Source organism: Sebastes fasciatus, chromosome 13 (genome assembly GCF_043250625.1).
Source record: "Sebastes fasciatus isolate fSebFas1 chromosome 13, fSebFas1.pri, whole genome shotgun sequence".
NCBI lineage: Eukaryota > Metazoa > Chordata > Actinopteri > Perciformes > Sebastidae > Sebastes > Sebastes fasciatus.
The window spans coordinates 21,170,518-21,183,136 of NC_133807.1; the positions used below are offsets into that span (position 1 = coordinate 21,170,518).

General features: G+C 40.9%; 1 protein-coding gene across 1 annotated transcript; it reads right to left on the minus strand.

Moving 5' to 3' along the window:
• Window positions 1-9,378: 9,378 nt before the first annotated feature.
• On the minus strand, window positions 9,379-11,085 carry apnl (actinoporin-like protein). Its single transcript, XM_074656126.1, has 3 exons — window positions 10,944-11,085; window positions 10,292-10,419; window positions 9,379-10,199 (listed from the first exon to the last, which is right to left on the minus strand). The coding sequence occupies exons 2-3, from the start codon at window positions 10,390-10,392 to the stop codon at window positions 9,749-9,751; spliced, it is 552 nt and encodes a 183-aa protein (XP_074512227.1). The 5' UTR covers window positions 10,393-10,419; window positions 10,944-11,085; the 3' UTR covers window positions 9,379-9,748.
• Window positions 11,086-12,619: the final 1,534 nt, after the last annotated feature.

Sequence of the window (12,619 nt, forward strand, 5' to 3'; positions counted from 1 at the left end):
GGCTGTTGCTTATTTATACTTATCTAGACTGTCGGATAAATGAAAACCATCAAAACTGTTTCTTTTTCAGCCAATCATAACATGAAAGAAGCAGCTGGTGTTCACTGGGATACATTAACAGAGTTGCAGCATCAATCTAGCAAAAGTACCCTTTAACCTTTGTCAGTATTTGATTAAACACCCCTCTCCCCTGAGTGCAGTGCAGATGGCATTGCTTTGGGCCTCAGGTAGTGTTTCACTGTATCTTCAGTGTATTGTGGTGCAGTTGCTATGCTGCGCAACTGCTGATGTAGTGAAGGAAGCAGTGACAGCAGTCATGTATCACACCCTCATCTGGCAAACACAGCACTGCAGGGTGGGCCCTGTGTGTGTGCGTCTGGCAGGGCTGGGTGGGAAAGTGTGTTTGGTGACCTTCTTCCTCTCTAGATGTCCGGTCATCCTCGTCCCCACCCCCCCGTCTGATCTCATCCAATTCTGTGTTACTCCTTATTGTTATACAGTAAGCCAAAAACCAGTTCTGAGGCCATTAGACAAAATGTGATTGTGGGAACAATCATAATGTATTAGTCACATTACATCAGTTGTTTCAGCGAACAATATGTTTGTGTGTTCAGTACACAAGTCAAATACCCATGGTCAATTTACAGTGTATGAGTTTGTGTTCAGGCAGGAAACTCTGCTCTCTAGTGGTTTTATGTGATACCGTGACAGACTGCTTTGTGATTCAGTAGCACCAACATGACTCTCATCTCTAAGAAAAGTAAACTGTATAAAAAAGGTTAACTCAAAATGTCCTGTCTTTTTTCTTGAACAACTGTATCTTTACAACCATTGGCTGACCTGCTGCTGTTTAGCTTTGTGTGCAGAAAAATAGCTTATCTGTATCTACTGTATGTGTAAATGTGTAGTCTATTAGTCTAACTGTGATTAGAGGTTACTGGCGAACCAGAACTTTATCCAGCAATAATTTTACTGCTAACTAAAAGATAAATGTTCCAATGTAAAGCTGAAGATCATACTGTTTGCCATTCTATCATGAAGGCAAGGGGGTGAACTTTGACCCTGAAGTAACCATGCTCCTTTTATTTGGTTTTCATGTTTTTCTCAGGTTAAAAGCTTTTAAAAAGCACCCTCAAACAATAAAGAGGGAACAATAACATGTCTGTGATCTTCTGACATCTGATCTAATCAGCTTGAACACGCTGTGGGAATCATTAAGAGTTATAAAATCAGTTTTCTGCAACATTTTGGAATATTAAGCACCTATTTGGTGGCCAAAACCTACATCTGTGCCAAATGTGTTGCTTTTATTGTAAAATTCACAGTTGTTGTGCTCAACTGCCCCGTTAGGATGCCTTGCATTCAGCATGGTTGGCTGTCAGTTGAGAACTAACTTACCGAGCTACTGTATGTTCTGTAGCAGCCTATGTCAAGTCATGTCTTAGCCCGTCTTTGAAATAGACCAGGGGTTTTCAATGTCTGATGCTGAGCCCCCTCTGACTAAATCGAGACAATTGCAACCCCCCAACCCGGGAAGTACGTTTCCATGGAGAGAGTGAGTTAGCTGGGCTATAACCCATTAACTATAAGCCATTAAAAGTATGCCGAATTAGCAAATAGCAGTTACCGTTTGTAATGTACCCATGGATGTAACTATCACTGGATTACTTTGATTCTGAAGAAAACCTAAAAACGTGCTGATTCTCAGGCAAGTATCTGGAGTTTTAAAGGTGCTAAATGCAAGATTGGGAGCATTTCTATTGCCTCCGCACAGCTCTGAACGTGGTGACGGCTGCTAGCAGGAATCCTTCTAGGGAGTACATGAGGCCAATAGGTTATTGTCCTGTCCCTCAGCAATGCCACAGCCGCCTCAACTTGTACTGTATATAAATCAGCTGATCTGAACACAAACCCATGGGCCTCAGTTTCAATGATCTTAGCTGACACTGAAGTGGGATCATGACTTGATGCTGTCGGGTTGGAGTTGCTCTCTGAAATGGACCAGGGATCATGACTGCATTCCTCCAGATATATTTTGTTATGTAAAGTCTAAAAGAGAGTAGATTCGCGTCGGGGTGCGGCATCGCCCTGTCGGGGTTTCTCTCTCAACAATGACCGCTTGTTTGTACCCCGTCTGAAACCAGAAATCAACACTGATTTATTTGTCACATAACTTCCGTACTTAAGTTATGCCACTTCCGGAGTTATTTTAACCCAAACTACAATCTTTTCCTAAACCTAACTAAGTAATTCTGTTGCCTAAACCTAACCAAGTTGTTTCGTATGAAGACAAAAGTTTATTTTGAAAAGACCGTATGCATGTAATAAGCGGAAATCGTTTTGGACACTGGTAGGAAAACGCACGAAAAATGAGGAATAACTTTTTGTAAGATATCATACAAACCGTTGTATGAAGATATGTAACGTATATGGCACGCCCATGGTACATAGATATACTGTATATTTCTAGAAGTGATACAGAAACTGTGTTTTCAGGAGATACAAGAGACCTTCCTCTCTCTGCTGTAGTGATCACACCCAAGAGCCGCAGCTGCGTCTCCAGTTGCAGGTCTTGGCTCTGGAGCCTCTTTCGGGGCCTCTGGGTGTCCTCACCGTGGGAGCTGGTGACTGTTACGTCCCGGAGATCTGGCAGAGTGGCTGCAAGGACAGCGGGTAAGGGCATCTGTACATCAACCGCTGGTACCTTTGGCAGACTTAGTAGTGTGGCTGGCTGGGGACTTTGGCTGAAATAACAGAGGTGGCTGACGGTGTCAGCCTCACTGCTTCATATGAAGGAGCATTCATCAGCAGCATCAATGACGACAGCTGGTCAACCTCCAGGTGGCCAGAGAAAGTCAGCTTCCTGGAGTCTACGCCAAGTTATTGATGAGTTATTGATATCTCGTCGGTTTTATAGATGTTTTTATTCATAAAAATCTGTTTGAATTAGACGTTGTTCACGCCGACTAGTTTATTAGAACACATGCTGAAGTTTTGCCAGACTTGGTGAAAATTAAAAGATTGCACCCATCGATGCGAGTCATTCAGTGTGACACGAGTAATTACTTTGCTGTGTGAGATCCAGGCAGCTGAGCTGGCGCTGCTGTGTCAGAGCTGACCCTACAGCTGGATGACACCGAGCTGGCAGCAGATGACTGTACGTTCAAGTAGGTTTGACATCAGAACTGCTGCTGCTCGATCAGTCAGAATAAACTCACACAAATACAGAGCATGAACAACCATGTTCCACTGCCAGCTGAAAATTTGAGTGACAAGAGGCAGAAATATACTTCAGCTCTTCGATGATGGTGGAAAAGGAGCAGGGCATGCACCGACCTGTGAAGGTCAACATCAAAGGTGCCAAATTGCAAAGGTGAATTTCTATTGCCTCCGCACGGCTATCAATATGGCGACAGCTGAGGCGAAAATCTGAATCAAGAGATTAAAACAATGCATTGACAGGTGTTGCCGGCTCTGGGAGTACACCTAAAAGCTGCCATTGGTGACAACAGAGAACAAAATCAACAGCAAACTAATCACGTACTGAATAGGATTATTTTACCAGTATTAAAGAAAGGGTAGGTAATGTATTTTATAAACCTGTTTTGTTAAATTTGTTGGAATTCTCATTACATCCCAACAGCAATCAATAAATCAAATGCTCTGTGGCTGTCGAAGGACTGTAATAAGCTCGTCGACACAACAACATTCTCGCTCCCAACTCGTCAAATAACCCCCCTTGGTCAGTGCCTCACGGCATTGGATACCGACGCACTAGGTTTCTCATTCCTCTTGCGTTACTTTTGGACGTGTCAGGGACGGTGTGTCAATGTACGCTTGTTACATGCATAGTGTCCTTTCAAAATAAACTTCAGTTTTCACAGGAAGCTAGGTTTAGGCAACACAACCACTTAGTTAGGGTTAGGAAACGATGGTGGGTGTTGTTAACTTCACTGACTAACGACTCACGTGACTCATGGGACTAATAATACTAACGAGTCACAAATAACTGACGTGACAAAATAAGTAAATGTTTACTTTTACTTTCCCACGGGCCATAAACAGCGGTCTCCTGGTTGAAAGTCCTGTGTTTGATGTTTACCATCATTATAATAATTTTGAGGGAGAGTCTTTGGAGGGACGGACTGTCAGTGTTGCAGACTTGGTGACTTTCTCACTAGTTTGTGTGACTTTCGGAGCTACTGCTGCTAGCTACTGTCATTGGAAAAGAGTTGGCAATACTGGGCTCGGTTATTCGGTTGGATAATTTCAATATCTAGCATACTCTTGCTAGTTTCTCCAATGCTGCCGCCCCTAGCTTTAACATACCATATCAGGAATAGATCATCACGTCACCACTGAAGACTTGAATCTAGGCTTGTAGACACTCGGGATTATGGAAAGTCTCTCGAAAGTAATTTACTCATGGATAATTAAAATTTGCACTAACCCATTTTGTCACAACTTGGAGGCAGCGTAAATGAGCTGTGAACACAAAACTGACACATTATCACGCATCAAGTATAATGTGAACTTGTTAGCACACGGTTGCCTTGCAGAAAGAGCAACATTTGCATTCATTTGGAGTTTTGTTTCTGGCCACTTGAAGAATGTAAATAATGTAAATCCAATATTTACTCTCTTTTAGCTTTGTTTTTTTTTGTCTCCGCTAACGCTTGAGGCAAACCTGACTCTTTAGCTGCTAAATGCTCCACTATATTTACCAGCTAGTCCCCGACTTAGTCTGTTTGCTGTTTGGTAATGAGCGAGCAGCATAAATCATGATTTAAGTGCTTCTTTTGGATGAAAACAGCTGAAAACAATGCTATGAGAGTAGTAGTTAGTATTATTATCTTGTATTTTCAAAAGAAAAAAAACAACAAGGACAGCTCAATTTCTATGAAATATAGGTGACGATCACTGCTCATGTACTTTAGTTTACATACTTTAACTTAGTGTGTACCCTGGACAAATGAAAAAGTCTTAAAGTAATTTGGGGTTAAAGAACACTGTAGGGGTGATAACATAAATGCCAAAAACATTTTGATGGTTTAATACAAGTTAGGAAATGGAATTGGTTTGTGACATTTTAAAACAATATTTATTACAGCCTTAGAGGCATCAAAAGAAGAAGCATCATGGCATGTCAGCTTCTTGTAATAAGAATAAGAGTACTGTAGAGAACACTGAGTGTCCTCCCTCAGGTTATCTGTATTGTTACATGATACACATCTGCATGATGAGAAGTTGCAAAATAACAAGCTAACATGATGAGACAATTTCCAAAGCCTGCTGGTAATAACATGACCTTCGACCTTCACATCTCATACAAAGGAATTATGAACAGTCTGCGAAATATGACCCGCAGAAAAAACAAAACAAATATGCAGAATAATGCAACTCCAGCTTATCTTAAAAAAACTATATTTGACTTTATTGTTTTACCCTCTAGCGGGGAACCTGACTGAGCTTGCGGCCTGTAATTGAGCTCCGATGACGAGGTTGCTGCCTGACACACATCAGGGCGGACACACAGTGAACTACTCAGGCTCTGCTGAATGTCAAGACCTGTTAGGAGCCAGGAATAGCAGGATTAAAGGGTAACTTCAGCCTTTTTCAACCTGGACCCTACCATATTTTTGTGTCTAACTGACTAATAGTGACAACAATTTCAGAAATTGGTCCAGTATTGAGGGAAAGCGCTGTAGACGGCAGCTGTATTGGGGCAAGCTGGCACCGTCATTTACGTCCACTAAAAGTTCTTGCTTTTGCCATGACAGGCTCTGATTGTTATTATTATTAAGTGTTCAAGAACATTATGGAAAGAGTCTCGCTCAAGGAAAAGTCTCATTGTGAAATCTCGCAAGGTGACGTGTTGCCGGAAGACAACGGTGGAATAGTGGAATACATCCATGGTGGAAACGCGAGTGCCAGCTGGGCAGAGTTTGATGTGTTGGAGAACAGAAAACGTAGCTTAGTGTTATCTAAAAGATTTTCAATGTCATAGCTGAATATTTAGATGATTTCGACAATGCGGATGAGGTCTTTGAATTTGATGGCAACCCGTATTTATTTGAGCCAGAGTATACGGATATTCAGATTTCACAACGAGATTTCTCCTTGAGCGGGACACAATAACAGACAGACCGGATCAAGCGAAATGTCAGAAAAACATTTCATTTCTCTGTCGGGTCCTTTCCATAATGTTGTCAGACACTTATAATAACAATCTGAGCCTGTCAGTGGCAAAAACAAGCACTTTTAGTGGACTTAACATTACATTGACGCTGCTCACTTGCAGCTTGCAGCAACTGTCTGCTAATAATGATGATGTTTCTAAGGACACAAACTTTTCTATTTAAAACCATTGAACCAAGTCATTGAACACTCTGATTATCTGCATCCATCCATTATCTGTAACCGCTTTTCCTATCCAGGGTCGCGGGGGGCTGGAGCCGATCCCAGCTGATATTGGGTGAAGGCGGGGTACAACCTGGACCGGTTGCCAGACTATCACAGAGCTGACACATAAAGACAGACAACTATTCACTCTCATATTCACACCTACGGGCAATTTAGAGTCTACAATTAACCTGCATGTCTTTGGACTGTGGGAGGAAACCGGAGAACCCTGAGAAAACCCACGCTAACACGGGGAGAACATGCAAACTCCACAAAGAAGTGCCCCAAGACAGGTTCAAACCTGCAACCCTCTTGCTGTGAGGCAACAGTGCTAACCACTGCAGCCCACACTCTGAATCTATACATTATATTTTACTGTCACTGTAGGATCTATAGAGACTTGCTTTGAGCAGTAAAGCTGTATACTGTGTGAGCACACTTGATATGAGAGGTGGCCTCTAGATGGCAGTCTTTGAGAGCTTATTTAGTAGTTGAAGGCACTCAAAAATGGCCCTATTCTCTTTGATGAGAGAAGAATCTGTATTGTATATTGCTGTTGATTGTATCTATGCGCATGCAGCGGTTTAAAAGAGCTGCCGTTCACACCCAAACCTCCAGTCATTGACATTCAAATGCTTCTGTTTGGACGCGCCCAGTTTGAGTAAATACACAATACAGCTCTCATGTGCTTCGGCTTCATATCAGAGCAAACAGAATGACTGAAATACAAACTTGGAAGCTGAATGTTTAATGCGGACAGATTATGATCAGACTCGTCCAGTTACTTTGCATGAGCTTTGTGTTGATCAGCAGAACCAGTTTTGTTGAGTGAGTCTGAAATATTAAAATGTTCTTGTAATTTGTTCATGCTCTGAAGAGACCCAGCCACTGTACAGTCTTGATAACAGGTGTCGATGACAACAGGGGAAGTAAATAGAGACTTCAAGTACAAAGAGAGGAGATGCATGCTGCTTGTTTGCTTCACTCTTCAGCCTTTTTCTATTCATAGCGTGGAAACTACAGTTCAACAGTGTGTTGACAAAACACAGGAAATACCAAGTGATAATGCTTTCAAAATTTAAAAGGGAGTTTCTTTGATATGGTAAAATCATGACAGTTTTTTTCTCACCTCTGCTCATCTTGCAGTGGCTTCAGCTGGAGCATCACTGTTGTTTTAGTGTGATCAGCTGTTTTTTTGTCACTTCGATGGTGCACCTGCACTCATCCACGTCCCTCTCCACTTAACATCCTGGAAGGGTTTTGACAGAAGCTTTTTACCATGACAAACAGCTAGATTCACTCCTGTTTAGTGGTAAATAGCATCAGTTTCCATCCACAAATGCTGAGCTTCTTAAGTTTATCTACACGGGAAAATACATTTTCCACATATCTTTTGTGTTTCCTGTTTAAGAAGTCTAATCCCACTCTGTTCTTGAATTCAGACTTCCTAAATATGAATCATATAATGCACAAAAGACATATCCAAAATATCCATGCATGTGCAAACACATCTACTGTACGTATACGCAGACACAAACACAAAAGTACTCCCTCACAACCACACACAGTGAACAATATACTACAAAACATGAAAGGAGACTTATTCGCAGGTATAGTAAACATAGAGGAGAGATTGAAAGGGAAAATCTGAAAGGAACGTGTGCAAATTTTAAAGCTGTGACAAACAAAAGTTTCTGCTTAGTGTCCCTCATCTGTTTATAGGGATCTTCCGATACACTACTCAACAATGCTTCAGGGATTGAGCCTAAACGGGCCTAGTTTATGCCTCTAGATTATGGATGGCTTTTATGCAAATGCAACGGTGACAGTGAGCAAAAACCTTTGATCTGGGCGTCTTTGTGGCTGAACAGTTAATGCAGCAAAAGCATCATGAATCTAACGGGAAAACAGAATCAACGAATGCAGCGTTGAGATACGGAATAAAACCGGGGGAACTTCACCTGCGATGTAAATTAACAGCTGACACGCTGTCCTGCTTAGAATACTATATTTTCCTGAGGTTAATGTGCTGTGCCATTACTGCCAAACAAGTTGTTAGATGATGAGATAACACGTCAAGATTGCAATTTCTCCCCAGTTAAAGAATTATAAAGCCTTTAGTAGGTGTGATGAGCTGCTGAGCAGTCACGATAATGGGGTCTCCACCTAAATGCATTCCTATACCTCATAGTAGTTCCTGCCAGAATCATAATTAAAAAAAAAAAAAGCAAATATCTATTCATTTTCTCCTTGAGTTTACTATGTGTTCTCAACAATAACCACATAACTGAAGAGATTTTAGTGTTCCCTCTGGTTATGCCAGGACGGCCAGCAATAAAAACCCTCTTTATCTCAAAATCTGAGTACAAATACTGTTCTACGGAGTCTCTTAAAAACACATTTTAATGACACAAGGTTTTATTTAGCCAAGAATTTACTGTTTGTTTTCATGTAGGTGTTCGTTGAGACATTATCTAGGATATATTTATTATTTTTTAAACTGATTTGTAGAGGTCAGTCTGCTCAGTCTGTTGTGTCCTTTCTACATTGTGCTATAGCTGCTTCACAACTCTATAATTTATCTGCAGGTTACTTATATATTTATAGAAATACACTACAGAACAGGTGCACAAATATTTCACAATCATATATGTTTTGAAAAACTGTGCTGAAGGTGTTAATTTTGAACAAAATGCCAAACATGTAATATATCATTTAAATATGATGCATGTTAAACCCAGCTCTATAAAGTCTTACATTTTCACATGATGTTTGGTGTACTGTAAATAGTGTTGGCAATGATGGATATGGGTGTGTCCCTACAGTATGCTGCTCTCATATGGAGAAAAACTGCACCCTTTGTCTCTTTTACAATCTAAATTCCACTTCAAAATATAGTTTGTATTCAAACATTTCAATCTTAATTATCTTTTTAAGCACTTTTCTGAACTCAATCATCACACATGCACACACAAATAGCTTCAGTAGAGAGGTTTATTTTATTTCTGAGATTACAGTGTGAAGGTAAATACAGACAAGCCCTCAGTGTGTTTTATTAAGCTCTCGTCCTCCGTGAGTCATCCTTTGATTTTCATTTCTAAAGATGCCATTTTAAAACTGGATGCTATAGAAGGAGACGGAGGCTTCGGCTATAAAGGGGGAGGTTATTGCCGCCTGGATTTATAAACAAACTAAACAATGATCTTAAGCTGATTTACTGAGGGGGTAATACACAGGGATACAGACACGTGTCAGCAACAATACATCTGTTAAATCATGTGTGCCGACGGCTTCAGGTGGAGGGAGGAATTCTGTTGATGGGACTCAAACTGGTTAGGAGGGGTCTCTAGTACGTCTGCTGCACGGGTGTAAAAAGCTTATCCCACACCTCCACCTTCATAATGGCATTTTCCAGGGGACTCATTGTGGCCTTGATATCTAGGTAGTTGCCCACATGATTGATTCCTGAACCAGTGGCCTCCTCCCTGACAAACCCATTCTCATGCTGTTTCTTCTCGTAGTACATTTGTTTGTACAATTCTTTATCACAGTTACGGCCGTTTTTATAGATGCCCACCGCAAACCAGTTCTTGTACAGGTTGTAGTCCCACGGAACGGAGAACATAATGGCCAGGTTTTCAATGAAGCCGTTCTTTGACCTCTCGAAAAGGTCGTAGGTCAGCACACCAATGCTGCCGGTTGCACCGCCGCCCTTTGCGAAAGTGCAGACCTCTGACTTTAGTGGCCGCACTGTGGGCTGAGGTGGGTTGTATGTCTCCCCATTCTCAAGGTAAACCCTGTACACAAACAGACACATATATATTAAACACATGTTCTAATACGTTTCAAACAAGCCTTAAAAATAAATGACAAAGCAGTCGGTGCTTACTTGGGGTTGATGAGGCAGTAGTTGTTAGTGAGATTTACGATTTCAATGGTAACACTTCTCTTGCTGTCCACATCGGCTGCTACAGATTCAGCTGTCTCCATTATGGTGGAATGGGTGTGTGAGATCCGCTTGTAAAACAAAAAGGTAATGTAAGTTTTAACCATCTGAACTGAACGACATCACAGCTGTGACTACAGCACTCCTCTCCGCCCCTGAACACACTGGGAATCATGAGAATTACTACGATATAAAACACCTCCCTGACCTCTGCTCAGCTGACATGCTGTATTGGCATTACATTGACCTTAAAAAGTGCACACGAATGATGCATTTCAAGAGGCTAATGAGATCTCAAAGCAGTTGTGAACAATCCGAGAGTAGCTGCAGACTCTCTTTGCCTCATTAGAGAGTGCACTTCTTCAATTACAGCACTAAGTAGCATGCAATAATGAAGTTAGAGTGAAAACACTAGAGAAGATGATCACCGCTTTTATCAACAAATATAAGATACAAATCAAACAAATGCCCCATCAGGCTTCTGTGTGCCTCTACAAATAGCTTTATGTTTAGCTAATGAGCCATTCTCTGTAGCTACTGCCTCGTATCAAGTTCTATTTAAAGTCTTTTTTCAAAAATGTTGTAAGTGACTTACCTGCTGAGAACCTCTGCTGGTGCCTCCAAATCTCAAAGTGGGAAAAGTTACCTGGAAGGGAGGTGCCGGTAGTTTTTTTTTTTTTTTTTTAAACGAGGGTGTATGCCATCACTCAGGAAACCCTCCCACTTGTAACACAACCCCCAAACAGCCTACACCCTCTTTCAACACACACAAAAAGAAGACCATGAGAACAAACACTGCTGTATTTTTCCCTCTGGGATAAAACTGACACACCCTAGCCTGTCTGTGGCAGAGTTAAACAGGTTCCAGCAGTTTCCTATTGGACCTGGCCTGTTAGGTAAACACACTAATTTACTCCTACTGGATTGCTAAATAACTGAGGTGGTTTGGTGATCTCATTCCTGTGGTATTGTGCAACAGAGACAAGTTGAGACGGACATCTCCGTAGATATTTCACTGTTATTTTCCGTTGGTCGAAACTCTAGCATTCCAAATGCCAAAAAATATTGACACGCTTTAGAGCAGTGATGCTCAAAGTAGGGTCAGTGGCACTCTGTCAGGGGGTCCACGAAATAATAATGAGCTTTAAATGATAAGATTGTGCTGCATCATTAAAAAGAGCTACAGATGGGGATCATTTGCACCAATAAAACAAAGCATATTGAGTCCATTACTCCCACCCACGTTAGCTTTGAGCCAACAGAAACTCTGATATGATTGTGACACACAGCAATTTATTCATTATTTTTAAGTAGGAGCACTAACTGAAAGTCTGCTTTAGACTGGTAATTATTAATATCTGGATTCATAAGGACTGTGTCAGTCTTGCTACTGTTCATTTTCTGAAAGCTTTTATGATCAATTACTTGAAATGTAGGCTATAAATGGTGCCAAGTTGAGTCCAAATGCAATTTGGATAAATTTGATAGATTTGGATGGTATTATTACACCATATTTGCTGAATACTCAAATCTGATTGGTAAATCATGGTGTTCTGAGGTCTATTATTTATTTATAGCAGACCGTTGCTATGTATAATAGACCGTTGCTATGGGCGCAGCTCAGATGTCAGACTCTGGCAGGCCGTTTTTATATCAAATTATTGATTTCTTAAATAAGTACCTGTGTAATAAGCGGGATAATGTACAGCTAGCAGGTCATTGTTGTGAAATAAACCCTGACAGGGTGATGCGGTGGACCCCGACACGAAGCCCTCTGTACATTATCCCTTACTTAACATTCAATAACATTGCAAACGTCCCCGCTTTGGGACTAATAAAGGATTATCCCATCTTATCTTAACATGATTCAAATTGAAATGTGTTTTATGTATTACTGTGAAACAGGTCTGAAGTATTTAGGTTGAAAAGTTTTAGAATACAAATAGTTCCAATGGCATCTAAGAGCACAAATGGTAGTAAACGTGTTTAATTGGTGTTACGATTAAGAGGGGGTCCTTGGAAAATGTTCTCCCCTGTAAGGGGTCCCCAAAAAGTTTAAGAACCTCTGCTTTAGAGCAAGATGGAGAGTATCACAGCCAGAGAAGAACAATATTGTTATCATGCTTATTAAAAAAACATCTATGCAGATATTCCATCTGTTGCTGCTCATTAAAATTGGACAGATCCAGCTAAGAGATTAAAAAATGATTACTGTTCATCAGTAATAATGAAAGCATACTGAGTGAAAACACAACACACACAACACAGGCA

Coding starts and splice junctions, on each gene's coding strand:
- apnl (XM_074656126.1), bottom strand. CDS start 10,392: ATGGAGACAGCTGAATCTGTAGCAGCCGATGTGGACAGCAAGAGAAGT. Junction 10,200..10,291: donor TACTGCCTCATCAACCCCAA/GTAAGCACCGAC, acceptor GTTTGTGTACAG/GGTTTACCTTGAGAATGGGG.